We start from the raw sequence: 18818 nt of genomic DNA, 5'->3' as shown, positions 1-18818 counted from the left end.
TTTCCCATTAACGTAACCTTGGGTTCTCGCCTATTTTGTGGAAAAACAGCCTTACCTTACCAGCTGATGTTCACTGCTCCTCTTATGATGTCCCTCACTGTTTCTGATCCTCTCTACCTACAGTGTGTAATCTGGCCACTGCAAACTCTGTGTAGCATTGGGTGCATACCCTTGGCTTGGGGAAGTAACCAAGGTGTTGTTTCCAGGGGGACAGCAAGAAGATGGAGGATGCCAGTGCTTACCTGACTCTTCCTTCTTACCGACACCATGTGGAAAACAAGGGGGCTACCTTGAGTCGAAGCTCCAGCAGTGTTGGGGGGCTCTCTGTCAGCTCCCGGGATGTATTCTGCATTTCTACGCTGGTGTGCTCCACAAAGCTCACCCAGAATGGTATCGGAAACATTGATAGCTCTGTGTGTGTGTGTGTGTGTGTGTGTGTGTGTGTGTGTGTGTGTGTGTGTGTGTGTGTGTGTGTGTGTGTGTGTGTGTGTGTGTGTGTATGTGGGCAGGCCAGGGGAGGTCCTGATACAGACAGTTCAGGCCAGTAATAGTAATTCTGCTTGTCTGGACTCTATTTTAGTGGGTTTGCTGGGTTTGCTGAAGTGGCGTATGAAGCCACAACTGCTACAGGAGAATTTAGAAAAATTGAAGATTGTCGATGGAGAAGAAGTAGTAAAGGTCAGTGGGGCTTCATTTTGCCTGTATTCATCCACCAGTGACAGAGCTTTGAATCATGGGTGGCTTCAGGGGAGAGATGAAGTGCTGAGGGAGATAGGACAACTTTGCTTCTGACAATGGGATACAGTGTCCAAAGTCGGCATTAGAAGCCTTTATTGGCAAATCTGGGGGATGATATGGTTCAGTGATGCTGAATCTTGAACAGGAGGAAAGTATGGTTGTGCTCAGTCTCTGAAAATAGATCAACTTTGGTGTAGATCCCAGTTCAACTGCTTGCCAACTTTATGTGATAGTGTTATCAATATGACATATTTTCCAGGGTTGTGAGCATTCAAGATGATACATATTTAAAAATTACTCCACAAGTCTCTTACACATAATGCACAATAATTGAACTAACGCTTATGAAAATGTACAAAGTTCAACAAACAGTAACTATTATTTATTTTTGTTGTTGTAAGTTGCTATGGTAGTATGATCTCTTAGTATTATCTACATGTTGCTGTTAGAAATAAAAAGTATTCTTGGTTTCTGCTGCTTCGAGAATGTTATGTATTAAACATGAGAAAAGGAAAGACATCAGCGCTCACATTTTAGGTGAAACAAGCAGAAAACGATGTAAATGTCGGATGTATTGTTGTGTCCACATGGTGTGGAGAATATAGGGTCTGAAGCGCAAATCTAATGAAAGCAACTGTCTCTCCAGCACTATGAATTGGGACAAGTGTTTCCCAGAGGTCCTGGTGATCTTGTTGCCATTGGGAACCTGGTACAACTAGAAACTCTGAGATTGAACGTCTTTATGTGGTAGCTCTGTGTTTTGACTATAGGAAATATTGACCCATCTCTTAGGAGGGAGGGGTATCAAATTTTAGTTAATTGCCCATACATGGAGAAGCAATGGGCAGATTTCCAGATCAATGCTTTAACTGTGCACTGTTGACCCACCTACCTGGTTCAACAATGGCAGGGAAATTCCCCAGACATCCTTTAATAAGGCCTGTCACCTTTGTCAGCCTGGAAAAGTCATCTGAAAGGGCATTCTGTTGTCTCCCTTTTGCAGTCTTTTTTTCTTGTTTTTAGAAAAAAAATATTATTGATGTATACTCTACATATGGTAACATATGTACGGAGCACGTATCTTAAGAGTACAGTTCAGTGTATTGTTACACATGTACACAACTGTGTACCCACCACCTAGGTCAAGGTACAGAACATTTTTAGCATTGCAGTAGGTTCCCTCTTACCCCTTCTCCATCAGTAACCTATTCGGGAGTAACCACTAAGCTGACTACCATCATTATAGATGGGGTTTTTGCCTGTTCTTGAATTTCATAAAAAGAGAGTGATAATGAATAGACATTCCTGTGTCTGACTTCTCTTACCCTGCACAATGCTCACAAGAGTTATATTCGCCATTCCACGTTGAAGTAGTTTGCTCTTTTTTTTATTGCTGTGGAGTGTTCTATAATGTGAAAATGCCACCCTATAATTATCCACTCTGCTGAAGATGGACAACTGGTTTGCTCCAAGTTCTGGCTCTTGTGAGTAAAGTACCTGGCCCTCCTGAACCAGGATGTGTGCCCTCACCCTCTTGGGTAAACACTGATGAGTGGGACTGCTGGGTCACCTACACTCTTTCTTACAAGACCTTCATTATTTTGCCCAGTTTCTCCAGGATACTCTGGATGCCCTCTTCAACATCATGATGGAACATTCTCAAAGTAACGAGTATGACATCCTCGTCTTTGATGCTTTGGTAAGAGAGAGGGGGCCAGTGTTTAGTGACATTAGGCATTAACGTGTGTCTCACTGTGAGAACACAGAGAACTTATGGCCCACATGGCCCTTTTCATGAATTTTTTGGAGGCATTGTAACATTTGGCAACCAGACCAATGAACGAGTTGCTGTTTCCCTTCCTTTGCTTTGAGTTCATTTGAAAGCATGGGCAGGGTGATTAAAAGGGGAGTGTTTAAGTGCTGATGGTGGATTGGCCCTGGTTGAAGGTACGTGAAGCTGGATACCGTGAATAGTCGCTTTGGCTTTCCATGAATACGGGGAGTGAGTCCTTGGCCAGGTTGTAAAGCACCCAAAATGTTTCCTAACTCTTTTTTTTTACCTTCTTCCTGCTCAGTCTCCAGCACAGCAGTTGTTACACTCCTCCTGCCCACCCCGGAACATTTTAGAGTGGCTGGTACACCAGGCAGATCTGTCTCCTTTCCACCTTTCGAAATGGTCTGTTCTTCCTCTTGTGGTCCCAACTCACATCTTCTCAGTGTCATGTCAAAATAAACATAAAAAGAAATCTGCATTAAGGTATCAGTGACCAATAAAGTATGAATGTGTCAACCCTTTGTGTCAGTGACATTTACATTTTTAAAGAGCTTACTTGGAGACAACTGTGACTTAATCCAGTGCTTCCCAAGAGGGCCTCCTAGAAAGCTGTGTCTAAGGAAAAATGCTTCCTGACAAAAAGATCCTTTGATTAAAGAACTTAGGGAAGTGTTGACCATTGCGTGACTCTCTTGGAGATTTACAATGCACAGAAGCATATGGAAGACTCTGATAAGGCCTGCAATAAAGAAGGCAGTCTAAGGTTTTGATAACTTGAGATTTCTCAAGCTTATCTGACCGTGAAACCCTGTAGCATACTTCGTGAAATACTTTTGAGGAGAGGTACTACCTTAATGAAAAGGGCTGAAGCTATATTAGTGACCTAATTCCTGGGCAAAAGAATTTGATAGGGTTTCAGTTATGCCATGTGAATACAGCTTCCTGTCCTGGGTCTGCCCACAAAACCCACTGATTCCTTGCTTCTTCCTCAAGATCTACATAATAGGACTCATTGCTGACCGGAAATTCCAGCATTTCAACACCGTTCTGGAGGCTTACATTCAACAGCATTTCAGTGCTACCCTAGCTTACAAGTAAGTAACTGTGTACTTCCTGCTTGCCCTGCCAGGATGCCTAGGTCACAAAAATTTGAGTAGTTTCTTTTTGTCACCAGCCTGTGTGAGTTCTGCCTTTTTTGACAAAACCCAATCTGGCTGTGTCATTTGGATTAAATAAAAATATGCAAACTCATAGGTTGGTACGAATATTTTATGGTGGCAGAAGTACGTGGAAGTGTTTGCTCATTCGTTCATTCATTTAGTCAGTCAGTCAGCTGTCATTTATTGAACAGCTACTTGTGATACACACTGGGATTCAAAGGCTAGAGAGAAGGAAGTGCATATGACAAGTAGCTCAGTACAGCTTGTGTATAGAGAACTGAGGGTTAGAGATCAGAGACGATGCTGGAAAAGTTGGTGGAGGCCTGTTTGTGAAGGGACCTGGAAAAGCAGGCCAAGTAGTTCGAAGTCCGCCCTGCTGGTAATAAAGAAACATGGTAAGTTTCCAGGCAACGGAGTTCCATGATATTACAGGAACATTTTCTGTGGGAAGAAAAAGCTGAAAAGAACATTATCACCACCACCATCCCCCCTCACATCCTCGCTGTGACTAGTTTTCCCAGAGTCAAAAGATTTTTTTCTCACTACTTTTTCCTTTGCTGACTGTTTATGGACAGGAAATACTCACTCCCTGTATTAAACATATATTTTTAGGCAGAGTTATTTTTATGGTGTAAATGACTATGTGAGCTTGGCTATACCATCACCTCTAACCTTTGATTGAATGCCTTATAATTTAGTAAACAAACTGATTACCATGCTGTGGGCTGAAAAGAGATGTATTTTGAAAATGTAATCCCTTATTCAGGAAATTGATGATGGTGCTGAAGACTTACTTGGATACCTCCAGCAGAGGAGAGCAATGTGAGCCAATTTTAAGAACGCTGAAAGCTTTGGAATATGTTTTCAAGTTCATTGTTCGGTCAAGGACATTATTTTCACAGTGAGTACTAGTTACGTAAGTGATTGATTAGCTCTGCAATTCCTCTGGGGTACAGCAGTATTTGTGCCATTGGAGAAACTCTTTTACAAAATTGTAACCAGCTGCTGATCAAAAACAGCTTAAAAATCCAATTTAGAGAGTTATGAATAGGTAATAATTGTTCGAAGTTCATTTGGGGAAAAAAAGAAGAAATCTTCATATGTTGAAGAGTTATGTCTCCTCCAGTGACTATGATTTGTGATTTGAGGCTCTTCTGCATTTCATCTAACATTCTTCATTTGATTTGAGATATGGTGAAAACCTTCCAGGAATCTATATTCCATGGGGACAGGGAAGCAGATCTCAGAGAATTTGACATTGATTTGGTTCTAGGAGGATGCACATGACAGATGAGCGGGTATTTGCAGCTGATCCGCCTGTCCGTGAAATCCTGGTGGCCAAAAAGTGAGCTGACATGTTAGAGCACCTAAGAGATTTGATATTCGATGGTCAGCATCACAGAGGTTAGCTACCCGTTTAAAAGGCTTTAGAGGTGGAGTCATTCCAATGCAACCTGCAAAATAACAATTTATGTGTCTCCTGGCTACAAGACAGAGTTAGGCAGGGAATTGGTTGTGTGTGTGACCAGGTTGGTTGTGTGTGATGGGAAGTAAGAAGAAGCATACAGGAAATGTATTGTCTGGATTCTTATCGGTGCAAAGGAAGAGCATGCAACCCAAGCTGACTCGGGGAAATAGGACTTCATTTTATTTCGCATTATTGAAAAATCTTGGGGGTACTTGGCCTTCGGTACGGCTGGGTCCAGATGCTTAGTGTCGTTCGGATGGTCTCTGTCTCTCTAGATCTTGGCTCTGCTTTCCTTTTGTTGGCTGCCTTCTGAGGCAAGTTTTCCAATGGGGAAGCCGCTGGGAAACTCAGACTCATATTCTACTAGCTTAAGCAACGCTAGGTTCCCTGTTGTTCGACCAAAATCCTATGCCAAGAACTATCTTGAGTCATGTACTAAGGTCTTAAACACTGTGACCAGGAGAATGAATATGCAGGTTGTGTACTTATGGTCCCATGTTCACCTCTGGAGCCATGGGTCAGGTCAGCAACTTATGGTATGCACTTGTTTACTTGAAGGGATGATTTCTCAAAAAAAAAAAAAAAGTAGAAGTCCGTAAATCATCATTCTGATCAAGACATTGGATGAGTTATGAAAGCTTCATACTCAAAGGCAGCTGAAATGGGTAATTATTTGAGATTCTCCTTTGTAGGAGAATTCTTTGATATTTCAGTTGATGAATAGAAAGAGATGAGTGTCTTGAACCATGTCACAAAACATATGTCACTTAGGCTATTCTAAAAGTGAAATATCTGTTTCGATTCCTCTCTTTTGTCACATAGTCAAGGCAGAGACTGTGTATTGAAGTCTTAGGGGTATTCTTGAACTTGAAAGAATATTTGAATTATTTGAAAACCAGTAAGAGACAATTATGGGTCTTCCTAAGAGTTGAACTCTTGGAGAGGTTCAAGGATTCAAACGTTGTAATTCCAGATTAGGCAATGATATCTTATCCCATCTCCAAGCGAGAACTTCAGATCTACAAGAACATATCTTTCCATGTATCATATCTTATGCCTCAGTTTGTCCTTTTAATTTATTTCTCTTCCCTCCCTCCCCCCATTCCTTATTTCTTTCCTTCCTCCCTCCCTCCCTCCCTCCCTCTCTTCCTTTCCTTCCTTCCTTCCTTCCTCCTTGTCTTACCTCTCTTAGTCTTCGTCTCTTTCCTCCACTGGAACAAAGAGCATTTGTACATCTGCTTTCTTCTTTTCTACCTGAGGGCATGTCGTCTTGCAGTGCCCCCAGCTCTCCATTCAGTATAAATTCAGTGCTGCTGGAACTCTAAGTGAGTTTTGGCTTCTTAAGGAGTGGGATAATCTGTTATTCTCTTATGTACTCCCCTCATAGCATATATAGAACATCACTGACACTCAAGAACGCTTGTTGGATGAAGTGCATCCTGGGGGCTAGGAGAAGCCATTTGGTCAGAGGGGATGTCTCGAAGGTAATCCAGACATAATCTTGAATCCTTTGTCATGATCAGAAATATAGGCTGGCCTGCAAGGAGTGTCCAGGACCTCATGCTGAGGGACGGTAGTAGGTCTTGTTCATTCTAGAATCTTTCACAATGGGTTCTCTTCAGTGGAGCCTCAGGGACATTGGGAAGTGATGGTAGTATCTCCCCAAACTAGAAGGGAATTTTACTTGGGAATGGAAGATAGGCGTTTCAGTGCTTTGAGATTTCTAAGCCAGCTGGTGGGAAATTGTAATATAGGTATTGCTTTGGGAGCTTACTGTGTCTGGCATTGTGTTTCCGTTTCCTGTTATTCCTTTGTCTTTCCTGGTGTGCATGGTTACAGCTGATCCAGCTCCCGTTAATTGTTCCCTGCCATTTTTTCTTTGGGCGTGCTGCACATGAGCGTTTACAAGGGCTAGGGATTTTCCTGTATCAATATGCAAGATACACTTGGGTAAGAGAGGAAGAAAACTTGTTGAGAAGGATTGGAACTTTTTTTTTTAACATCTTTATTAGAGTATGATTGCTTTACAGTGGTGTGCTAGTTTCTGCTGTATAACCAAGTGAATCAGCTATACGTATACATGTATCCCCATATCCCCTCCCTCTTGCGTCTCCATCCCACCCTCCCTATCCTATCCCTCTAGGTGGTCACAGAGCACCGAGCTGATCTCCCTGTGCTATGCGGCTGCTTCCCACTAGCTATCTGTTTTACATTTGGTAGTGTATATATGTCCATGCCACTGTCTCACTTCGTCCCAGCTTACCCTTCCCCATCCCTGTGTCCTCAAGTCCATTCTCTACGTCTGCATCTTAATTCTTGTTCTGCCCCTAGGTTCTTCAGAACCATTTTTTTTCTTTAGATTCCATATATATGTGTTAGCATACGGTATTTGTTTTCCTCTTTCTGACTTACTTCACTACGTATGACATCCACCTAGGTCCATCCACCTCACTACAAATAACTCAGTTTTGTTTCTTTTTATGGCTGAGTAATATTCCATTGTATATCTGTGCCACATCTTCTTTATCCATTCATCTGTTGATGGACACTTAGGTTGCTTCCACGTCCTGGCTACTGTAAATAGGGCTGCAGTGAATGTTGTGGTACATGACTCTTTTTGAATTATGTCTTCTCAGGGTTTATGCCCAGGGATTGCTGGGTCATATGGTAGTTCTATTTTTAGTGTTTTAAGGAACCTCCATACTGCTCTCCATAGTGGCTGTATCAATTTACATTCCCACCAACAGTACAAGAGGGTTCCCTTTTCTCCACATCCTCTCCAGCATTTATTGTTTCTAGATTTTTCTGATGAAACCTATTCTCACTGGTGTGAGGTGATACCTCATTGTAGTTTTGATGTGCATTTCTCTAATGATTAGTGATGGTGAACATCCTTTCATGTGTTTGTTGGCAATCTGTATATCTTCTTTGGAGAAATGTCTATTTAGGTCTTCTGCCCGTTTTTGGATTGGGTTGTTTGATTTTTTGATATTGAGCTGCATGAGCTGCTTGTAAATTTTGGAGATTAATCTTTTGTCAGTTGCCTCATTTACAGATATTTTCTCCCATTCTGAGAGTTGTCTTTTCGTCTTGTTTATGGTTTCCTTTGCTGTGCAAAAGCTTTGAAGTTTCATTAGGTCCCATTTGTTTAGTTTTGTTTTTATTTCCGTTTCTCTAGGAGGTGGGTCAAAAAGGATCTTGCTGTGATTTGTGTCATAGAGTGTTCTGCCTATGTTTTCCTCTAAGAGTTTGATAGTGTCTGGCCTTACATTTAGGTCTTTAATCCATTTTGAGTTTATTTTTGTGTATGGTGTTAGGGAGTGTTCTAATTTCATTCTTTTCCATGTAGCTGTCCAGTTTTCCCAGCACCACTTATTGAAGAGGCTGTCTTTTCTCCACAGTATACTTTTGCCTCCTTTATCAAAGATAAGGTGACCATATGTGCGTGGGTTTATCTCTGGGCTTTCTATCCTGTTCCATTGATCTATATTTCTGTTTTTGTGCCAGTACCATGCTGTCTTGGTTACTGTATCTTTGTAGTATAGTTTGAAGCCAAGGAGCCTGATTCTTCCAGCTCTGTTTTTCTTCTTCAAGATTGCTTTGGCTATTCAGGGTCTTTTGTGTTTCCATACAAATTGTGAAATTTTTTGTTCTAGTTCTGTGAAAAATGCCATTGGTTGTTGTTGTTGTTTTTTTGTGGTACACGGGCCTCTCACCGTTGTGGCCTCTCACGTTGCGGAGCACAGGCTCCGGACGCGCAGGCTCAGTGGCCATGGCTCACAGGCCTAGCCGCTCTGCGGCATGTGGGATCTTCCCGGACCGGGGCACGAAGCCATGTCCCCTGCATCGGCAGGTGGACTCTCAACCACTGCGCCACCAGGGAAGCCCCATTGGTTGTTTGATAGCGATTGCATTGAATCTGTAGATTGCTTTGGGTAGTATAGTCATTTTCACAATGTTGATTCTTCCAATCCAAGAACATGGTGTATCTCTCCATCTGTTTGTATCATCTTTAATTTCTTTCATCAGGGTCTTATAATTTTCTGCATACAGGTCTTTTGTCTCCTTAGGTCAGTTTATTCCTAGGTATTTTATTCGTTTTGTTACAGTGGTAAATGGGAGTGTTTCCTTAATTTCTCTTTCAGATTTTTCGTCATTAGTGTGTAGAAATTCAAGAGATTTCTGTGCATTTATTTTGTACGGGATTGGAATTTTTGTAAGAATCATTCATTTTGTCACACAGCCAAAGAAAATGATTTTCCTGTCCCCTCTTCTTATGTCAGTAGCTCTTGAGTCAAAGTCTGTACAGGTGTCTCTGGGCACATACCTGTGCCATAGTTGCAATGGAAGCTGGCAGAGCAGGTTTGAGCTTCTGTCATAGGGAGGCAGGCTTCAAAATATGGGGAATTCTAAATTGTAGGAAGTGAGTCCAAAAGATGCTGAGTGGCTATAAATATGACCAGTATCCACTGGGCTTTTCTAGATTAACTGAGGCCCTGGGAGGTATAGAGCATAGTGAGGAACATTCAGAAGGAGCCGAAGTGATTATGTTCTAGGCATTGAGTTTCTTTATAAACCCCCTTGCAGTGCCTTTTATCCTGAACCTCAGACAACCAGCTGAGCTGATCCCCAAGGTTTCTGAGCCCGTGGAATTACTCAGAGTCTGTGGTAGTCCATGCTTCCCTGGTCCACGTGGTGGACACTCCAGGAAGAGCTGCCCTTCCTGCTGGCCAGGCACATAGTAATGAGACTGCAGAGCTCTGTAAGGATGACTTCCCGAATGAGAGAAGATCCAGAGCTCTGTTCTGCAATAAGAGCGTTTGCTCCTGCTTGTCTGTGTTCCTTGTAAATCTTGGTGCTGCCGTAGGCTCGCGTATAGGGGATAGTGTGGGGCATGGTTATGTTCACACTGTACTGGGCAGTGCTGGATCAGTGACGGTCAGTGCTCACACTGGACACTTCCTGTCCCTGTCAGCACCTGGCTTGATGAGTGACCTAACCTCTCTGAGCCTCAGTTTCCCCACCCATGAATGAGGATAAACCAGCTTTTAGTGTTTTGTTGATGAAATGAGATTACATGTACAGAGCTTCCATGTAGTGTCTGATATTTATTCCGTGAGCAAAATAAATCTGTTAGCTGTTACCATGTTTTCACCTAGGAGAGACAGAAAGGGTACTTGTTTCAAAAACTCAGATTAGAAAGAGAAAGTGTTAGTGTCTTGATTCCTGCTCACAACCTGGCTTACTGTTCATGCTATACAAAACATTTCTTGCTCTCTATTTTTTAGGAGGATGGGACACCTTTACCAGGTGTCTGTGCATTTAGAAGACCTCAATGTAGGGAATTTTTATGGCTCCGTGAATTCACCTGGGTCTGCTGCTGGCCCACTGCACGGGCCCTGCTTTTGTCTGTGGCTCCCACTTCCCCTGTGTGTGTGTGGTCAGGCCCCTGTGGCCAAGCAGCTGTGTACCCAGCTCTCCCTCTGTTCCCTGCTTGCTCTGCCTGTCTTTTCTTTGGCCTCATGCCTTCTGCTCTTGTTACAGACCTGCTTAGTTCTTGCTTCCCCCTCCTTCTCCATGTTATCCCTCTCCTGGGGCTGCTCTGCCATCACACGCTTCTCCTTCGCCACACTCATCCACATCTTTTGCTTGCGAGTCAGTCAGCTCAGGGGGTAAAGGCACTGTCTCTGGAGCTAGGCTACTTGGGTTTGAATTCTGCCTTTGCATCCTATCACTACCAGGTATGAAGGTTTATGACCTTGGGCAGATTAAATAATCTGCCCAAAGCTCAGTTTCCTTGTGTGTAAAACAGGCAAGTACGGAACAACCCTTGCAGGGCGGTTGTGCAGACTCACTGAGCTAATGGACATCAGGCATGTGGCACAGTGCCTGTCACATAGCGAGTGCCCACGGTTATGATGTCCTGCTAAGTGCATTTCCCTCATTATCTCCATCAGCCTTCACATAAATGCGGTGGAGACCCTCGTCTCCTGACTTCACCTCCTCCTACTCCTCTCTCACTGTGTGCCAGCCTCACAGGCCTCCTTGCTGTGGCTCAGGTTCCCAGGGCAGGGCCTTTGCACCCTTTCCCAGACAACTGCTTGCTCACCCACTCGCCTCTTTTAGAGCTTTATTCAAACTTCTCCTCATTCCCTTACGTACAGGGGCAAGCCCTGCCCCTGGCACTTCTTCTTTTGGTTTGTTTTTTTGTTATTATATATCATGCTTTTAATACAGACTTAAAACAATCTGGAACAATATAAACTGTACAGATTTGATCAATCTTTTTGTTTTGTTTTTAAACTCAATCTCTAAACACACCAGTGTTCCATTCCAAAATATTGCACAACATTCTGAATACAAAATGCTTGATTGTATTTCTCTTTCACTAAAGAAAACAAATTCATGACCCTGCTCCCCCCGAGCTCCTCTCCATGTTGCCTCAGTGCCCCCATTCCCACCTGCAGGGGTCAAACTAGAGAATCTACAGCTCACTGCATTGAGAAAAAGACATCGTTCTGGACTAAAAGTTTACGTTCTTTACAAGACGATCCACCTTTTGATTTGTTCCTGGGAAAGAGGGGTAGACAGAGGTTGGGGAAAGGGGAGAAGTAGATTTTATTCTCCTCTTCTTTTATTTTAAAGTTTGTTTTTCCTGAAAAAATATCTTTCTCTCCTCTTAAGAAAAAATCTTGAGAAGAAAAGAATTATGTTTTTTACATTAGAAATTACATTTTACAAATGTAGCCAATTATTCAATACAAACGGACACCAAAAAATGTAAAAAGTTAAAAAAAAAAGTTTTCGTACGAAACCAGGTAAATTGGTGCAGATTTTTGTTTTGTTTTCTTAAAAATAAAATAAAATGGAAGCAAAAATACCTAGATTTGAGACAGACAGACTGAAGTGGGCCCAAGAGCCCAGCACAGGAGTCATGCTCCTGATCACACATTTGTCTTCCTGTTTCAAAAGACCCTAAGGGGCTGGTCTCCCCCTCCCTGTATGTGGTGAGGAACAAGCCGACCAGGGTGTGGTGGGTGCCTGTGTGCGTGAGTGGGGGAGGAGGGGCTGGAAGGGGGCATAAGACAGCATCCAGCCTTTCCCAGAGAGCAGCCTGGGCCTGTCACCTGGCCCCTGGCCCTTCTGATTGCCCTCCCGTTCACTCTGCTTTCTGTCATTCTTCCTCCCCATGTTAACATACAATAATAAGTTATGACATTTTAGCGCTCTTCCTGCTAGAATGTCAGGCCCACGAGGACAGGAGTCTTTGACTGTTTCGTGCTGCATTCCAAGCGCTGAGGACAGCACCCAGCACACAGTAGGCACTCCTTCAGTAAGCAGTGGGACAGCATTTCTATCCCCCTTTCACAAATGAGGAGGCTGAGGCTTCAATTCAAGCTCAAAGGTCACACAGCTAAGACTCAGTAGAGCAAGCTTCGCATTCTACCTCACCTGATCAAGCAGATTTGAGAACTGGCACTTTTTCCAGGCTGTGCAGGTGGGAAGCCTGGCTGGCTGAGAGGAGGGGCTGTCCTGAGAGGAAGCAACTCCAGCTGGAAGGGTCAACTTGCTGGGCGCTGCTGGGGCTGCTGAGAGGCGCGAGGCTGTGTGGGTTTAGGTGCTGCCATCCATCCCTAAGCACAGTAGGACTTCAGTGAAGAGCATGATGACTTGGAGCAGGAGTTGCCAGGAAGGGCATCCTCGCCAGCATGGTGAGGCTGTCCTGGCAGCAGTGACTTTGTCCTCATATCCTCCCAAGAAATGAACAAAGAAAAGCTGACATGGGGCCAGTCCAGGTGAGCTCACACCCCTTGGAAACAAGTCACTGGTCAGAGAAAGAGGAAGGCACTCAGTATCCTAATGGAAGCAGCAGCATCTCCAGGAGTCCTTCTGCTCCCCAGCCCTCACCTGGGACCTGGGCAGGCTGGCCATGGCATGCACAGTGTCATTTGCCTGCACTGGGACTGCCACTCCATTAACACAGGCTCAAAGGACCACGGTTCTCACCTCCAGCAGACAGCCCCAATCTGGCTCTGGTCACCCAGGGCCAGACATCATTGCCCTTTCTCTAATTGCCTTCACATCAGATGATTTGATGCTCTCTGATGCTCGCTTTTGCCTTTTTATTTTGCGTCTGGCTTTATTCTACCCATCCCGCCCTCCCTCCCCTGGCCTCCACCTCATCTTTCCACCAGTTCAATTTCTTCTTATGTAAATATTATATACTAGTTTATCCTGCAGGTCATGAATATTTTAGGCAGCAAGGTTGTCTGCATAAAGCTCAGGCATGCCCAGTGTAGCCTGCAGTCACAGAGGATACATAAGCCTCCGCCTTTTTGAAAAAATATGAATTTAACTCGAAGGTACTTGCCAGTGTGATTTGTTTTCACCGTTCATGTATGAATAAATATTAAAACGTGATCATCTGTTTATGCTGAGGATGGGTTGGAATTCTGGTCATATTGCTATTTCTGTTTCTCCTGCATGTAATTTGTTTGCCATGTTAATGACATTTATTCCTGTGTAAACCTCTGTTTTAGGCTTTGAATGTAATTTCACTTTTTGATGACAGTAATGGCTCAGTAAACTGCACAATTGCACTTAATGGAATTATTTTATGATAACATTAACTTGGCATCAGATCAGGATGGAAGAGAAAACTCATCAAAGGGATATAGTCAAATAGTTACTTTTCTCTAAGTTATTATCTATTTTATGAGTTGCTACAGGGCAGAGGGGGAGGTAACAACCTGTTTCTTACAAACATATGTGAAAGCGTTTTGTAAATCATTAAGTAAGTCATCCTTATTATAACATGAAATTGTGCATATATGTGCACTTTTAAACAGTCCTCTTTCCCCTTTGCATATGGAAATATTGATAAACTATTATTGAGCACCTGTTATGTGCTAGGGACTTTGTTAAGTGCTGGGAACTCTGAAATTGATGTCAGACTTCCTCAAGCAGTGGCAGTTTAGTGAGCAAGAAAGACACGCATGCCAGCAGTCAAATGCCAGCATGCCTGGGATAAGCAATGATCAGTGATATGATTCAGTGGAGGCTTACAAATGGTTCCCGGGGGCAGACAGGTTTGAATGACAGACTCCACCTCGGGAGGATGAGTCATTCTTCTCGGAGGAGGTGATCTTTTAAACTAGACATTGGAAGGTATTTAAGAAGCCTGGCCATGGAAGAAAAGAGAATCGGGAATTCCAAGTAGAGGGGACAACATATGATATAGAACTTACTCTGAGGTACCATTTATAAAAGCCTCTCCTCTTCGCATGGCCCTGTATCACTTTTTGCTCTACCTCACTTAATACTCACGACAACCCTGCAAAGTACAGGTATTATTATATTCATTTTATGTTCACTTTACAGAAGGGGAAATTGAGACCCAGAGAGGTGCAGAAAGTGACTTTAGGTCACACAGTTAGATGTTGGCAGGGAGGGATCTGACATCAAAGTCTCAGCTCTTTGTGCTATCTTGTGCTTGCCCATGAATGGCACTTTTATGGAACAGTCGCTAGTGGGTGCAGCTGTGGTGGTAGAGGAGTGAGGAGGTGTTTGAAGAGGGGATTTGGAGCTAGATTGTGAAACACCTTGAATGCCAGACCAAGGAGTTTGACGTCATCCTCTATGCTGGGGGATATTGGCATAGATGCTACCCTCCATCCTCAGAGCACAGAGTGAATACCCCAGCAGAGGTACAAACTAATCTACTGGGATCAGACAAAAATATTAAAATTTCTTCATTTTGTCCTAAGATGAAGAAACTAAACTTTATAAACATTTGACTTAGAATAGTACATGGATATAATTTATATATAAATAAGCATCTGTTGAGACTCATACTTAAATTTTTTTTTTTTCCTCATAGGAGCAGTTTTGGAAATCCCTGCTTTTGGCAGTGGGGAGCCATTGAAGTTCTAAAGCAGGGGATTAACATGATTAGATTCATGTTTTAGAATGATTAGTGCAGATGTAAGGTTAGTATGTGGTAGACAGAGGAGGGGAGGCAGGAGATCAATAACGAAGCTATTGCAGTAATCCAGGCAGGAGGACTTGAACTCAGGTAGTCACGGTGGGGCTGGAGAAGAAGGAAAGTAAGAAGATGAGGGTTTATAGATGGCAGGATTGCCCAAACTAATTGAATGTGGGAGTGGAACTGATGGAGGGGGCCAATTGGCTGATCTGACCCTGAACTTTGTGGTCCACTTTTATCAGGTATTGCTCATCAGCATGATGAGTGAGGGGAGGAGCAGGTTTTGGGGGGAAGACGATGTGTTTGGGACATGTGATGCTGGAGGTGTTTACTGGCGTAGCCAGATGGAGATGCACAGCAGGCGGTTAGATACAGATTTGGAGTTCAGGGGAGTGGAGAATGGAGATATGGTTTTGGTAGAAATTGATCTCCTTTGGTAGAAAGAGGATGTGTTTGAAGCTGTAGCACAAGGTGAGCAGTGCTATAAAACTCAGAATGGAATGCAGGAGATGCGCATGTTGGAGGGATGGATGAGGGGAGAGTCCCAGGGAAGGAGGATTGGAGATATAGGAGAGGAAGCAGGAAGGATTGGCATTACAGGACCCAGGAAACGGAGCATTTCCGAGAGGGAATGTCAGCAGTATTCACTGTTACAGTGAGGTCCTGGGAACTGAAAACTGATCAGGAACAAGATATTTCACAATTAGGAGATCTTTGGTGAATCAGCCGACCCTTTCCGAGAGTTTAGCATCTTTCCTAGTATCCAAACAGGAGGCCATCGGGGGCAGAGGGATCAGGCTTTGATGATTGATTTCCCATCATCTGCGCGTGAATTACTTACATCGTGGATTGTTCTTTGCCAGGGTATAATCCAAGACTGGCTTCCCCCCACCATCCCTCAGAAGCTGAGCCAGTTGTTTCCTATTTCTTACCAATCTCATACTCTGCTTACAGCAAAGTGTAAAATGCTGGTCTTGTTTGCTTCCATTGTACCTTTAAATGGCTTAATTTTGCAGAACAAGATGCTATAGATAGTTAAGGGAAAAGCCAAGGAGGACACAGATATTCATTCTTTCAGGTTGAAGCAGTAGCCGATTTCCTCTCCTTGTTAACTCCTTGTTAGAAGTCTGGGGCTAGCTTGCTGGTAGAATCTTTGCCTTTGCACAAAAATAACTTTCTGTCAAATGCCTAGGCTGACAGTTCCTCAGAGAATGACTTGGGTGGGAGATCAATTTACTGAATAAATATGTAGATTTAGGATATGTGTTTGCAAATCCCCTGTAACTTAATATGGACATGCAGGATAATAAAGGGTCTAGTTTGCCAGAGGGGTGAAATTCACCAAGCTAACCTGTCAGGGATGCTGAACTGAATCAGGATGACTAGATGTATTTTGTGATCCACTTCAGATGCACTTGAGGCAGGCATCACCCTGAAGTAGAATTTGTTTCCTTATTAGGAAGTATTAATAATATATTACTCAGTTCTTGGGCTTGTTTCTTATTGTGTCTTTGGGGTGGATGGAAAATTAAAAAGGACTTAGTTATGGGGCACATACGGTCACTGTCCTTCAAATCTCCAAACTAGCTCCTCTGTATCTCAGATCTACTCTCCTAATGTAGTCAGTTGCAAAGACATATGAGTTCAGTTCAATTCGTTTGTTCATTCATTCGTTCAGTAAACATTTTTGAGTCTTACTATTTGGAAGTTCTATGCTAGGATACTGCAGTGAAAAAGGCAGATGTAGCCCTGCCCTCATGCTTCCCTTATATAATACTGTGGGGGAAAAAAATAAAATAAACAAATACACCAAGTCGTTGCAAACCATGATAAATGCCTGTATGGGAATTAAGCAAGTAGTTGAGATAGGTGGTCCAGTACAGCAGTGAATAATCCCAGTAACTACCTGTATAATTGTGGGCAAGTGACCTAACCTCTGTGCCCCAGTTTCCTTGTCTAAAGTTGGGATTACTTCACAGTGTTATTGTGAGGATTCTGATGAAGTGACGTTTAATTAATTAATTTGTTTTTTATTTTTGGCTGCATTGGGTCTTTGTTGCTGCACGCGGGCTTTCTCTAGTTGCGGTGAGCGGGGGCTACTCTTCGTAGTGGTGAGCAGGCTTCTCATTGCGGTGGCTTCTCTTGTTGTGGAGCACAGGCTCTAGGTGCGCAGGCCTCAGCAGTTGTGGCACGCGGGCTCAGTAGTTGTGGCTCACGGGCTTAGGTGCTCTGCGGCATGTGGGATCTTCCCGGACCAGGCTCGAACTCGTGTTCCCTGCATTGGCAGGCGGATTCTTAACGACTGTACCACCAGGGAATTCCCTGAAGTGACGTTTAAACTGAGATGTGAGGGATGGCAATGATCCAGCCATGCAGGGATTGAAGGAAGAGTCCTTCAGGGAGGGAAAGTCTGAGCAAGTGATCTTGAATAAGAAAGAGCTTGAAAGAGTTTTTTTCAGAAAGTTATCGTGGCTGAAGTATAGAGAGCACAGGGGAGATTAGGAGGAAGATAAACTGGGTGAGATAGGCAGAGCCTACCATGCAAAGATCATTCTAAGTGTATTACAGAGTCCTCGGGAGGCATGTCGTTGAAGATGCTTTCATGTGACGTAGCATGCTGACACTTGATGGTGAAGAGGGCTTGTGTCATGTGCCACATGGGTGGATTGGGGGCGGAGGTAACTGCACAGGGAGCTGTGACTGACCAGTGGTACCTGAAATGGGCAGCTCAGTAGGAAGTGACAGATTGTTAATCCCTGAGTTAATTACACAATCCTGGATAGGAGTAAAGGACTCAAGAATACAGACAGAGTGCATGTTGTCTTACAAAGCGTTTGTGTTTTAGATTATAGTAATTCCATATTTAAAATTGAAAAGCATGTGTTTCATAACCTCCCACAAGCCTCTTTGGTTGCCTCCTGTAAGATTCAAAGACATAAACTGCCCATCTTTAATTGGGTTGGGGGACAGACGCAGCCTGTGCTACCTTATTTCACTGGGCAATCCCTTTAGGTTTTTCTGTTTGTTGGTTGGTTGATTTGTTTTTTGCAGTATCTCATCTCTGCTAAGCATTATTGTTTTACGGTCATAACGTTTATTACTTTTTTTTTTTGCGGTACGCGGGCCTCTCACTGTTGTGGCCTCTCCTGTTGCAGAGCACATGCTCCGGACGCGCAGGCTTAGCGGCCATGGCTCATGGGCCCAGCCGCTCTGTGGCATGTGGGATCTTCCCGGACCGGGGCACGAACCCGTGTCCCCTGCATCGGCAGGCGGACTCTCAACCACTGCGCCACCAGGGAAGCCCCCCGTTTATTACTTTTTAATGCCATATATGTTTTAGCGACCATGAATTGTTGGCTGCAGTTTTGGACAAGTTTTTTAAAATATATAGTCACTTCTCAGTGATCTGTTAATGTATGGGTCTAAAGACCCATATTACCTGAAGTAGCAGATAGTGTCAACTTCACTTGATTTGATCATCAGAGTGCACTATGCAGATGTGTGTATCTGTGTACAGGTGAACTTTTCCACAGAAGAATGTTTTTCCAAATCAGTTTGCTGGGATAAATAATATCGTTAATTATTATTTCCTGATTTCCTATCAGATGGGCATTCTGGAGGGAGGGCAGGCCTACTCGTCTTGGGTACCATAGGGGTGATAAAAATGAAGAGCTTGTCTATGATCAAACATAT

The 18818-nt window shown here is 43.5% G+C and overlaps 1 protein-coding gene across 2 annotated transcripts in view; it reads left to right on the top strand.

The window, feature by feature from the left end:
• DOCK2 (dedicator of cytokinesis 2) overlaps nt 1-18818 on the top strand; it is a 409352-nt gene that overhangs the window by 68340 nt on the left and 322194 nt on the right. For both annotated transcript variants that reach the window (XM_033432052.2, XM_033432051.2), the window contains exons 18-22: nt 207-390; nt 581-678; nt 2348-2437; nt 3506-3606; nt 4439-4573. In XM_033432052.2, coding sequence (XP_033287943.1) covers nt 207-390; nt 581-678; nt 2348-2437; nt 3506-3606; nt 4439-4573 — 608 coding nt within the window. The remainder of the gene's footprint in view (nt 1-206; nt 391-580; nt 679-2347; nt 2438-3505; nt 3607-4438; nt 4574-18818) is intronic.

This window comes from Orcinus orca, chromosome 3 (assembly GCF_937001465.1).
Source record: "Orcinus orca chromosome 3, mOrcOrc1.1, whole genome shotgun sequence".
In the NCBI taxonomy this organism is placed as follows: Eukaryota; Metazoa; Chordata; class Mammalia; order Artiodactyla; family Delphinidae; genus Orcinus; species Orcinus orca.
Note: the sequence above shows the minus strand (reverse complement) of the source record. Positions and strands in the feature narration are given on the sequence as shown.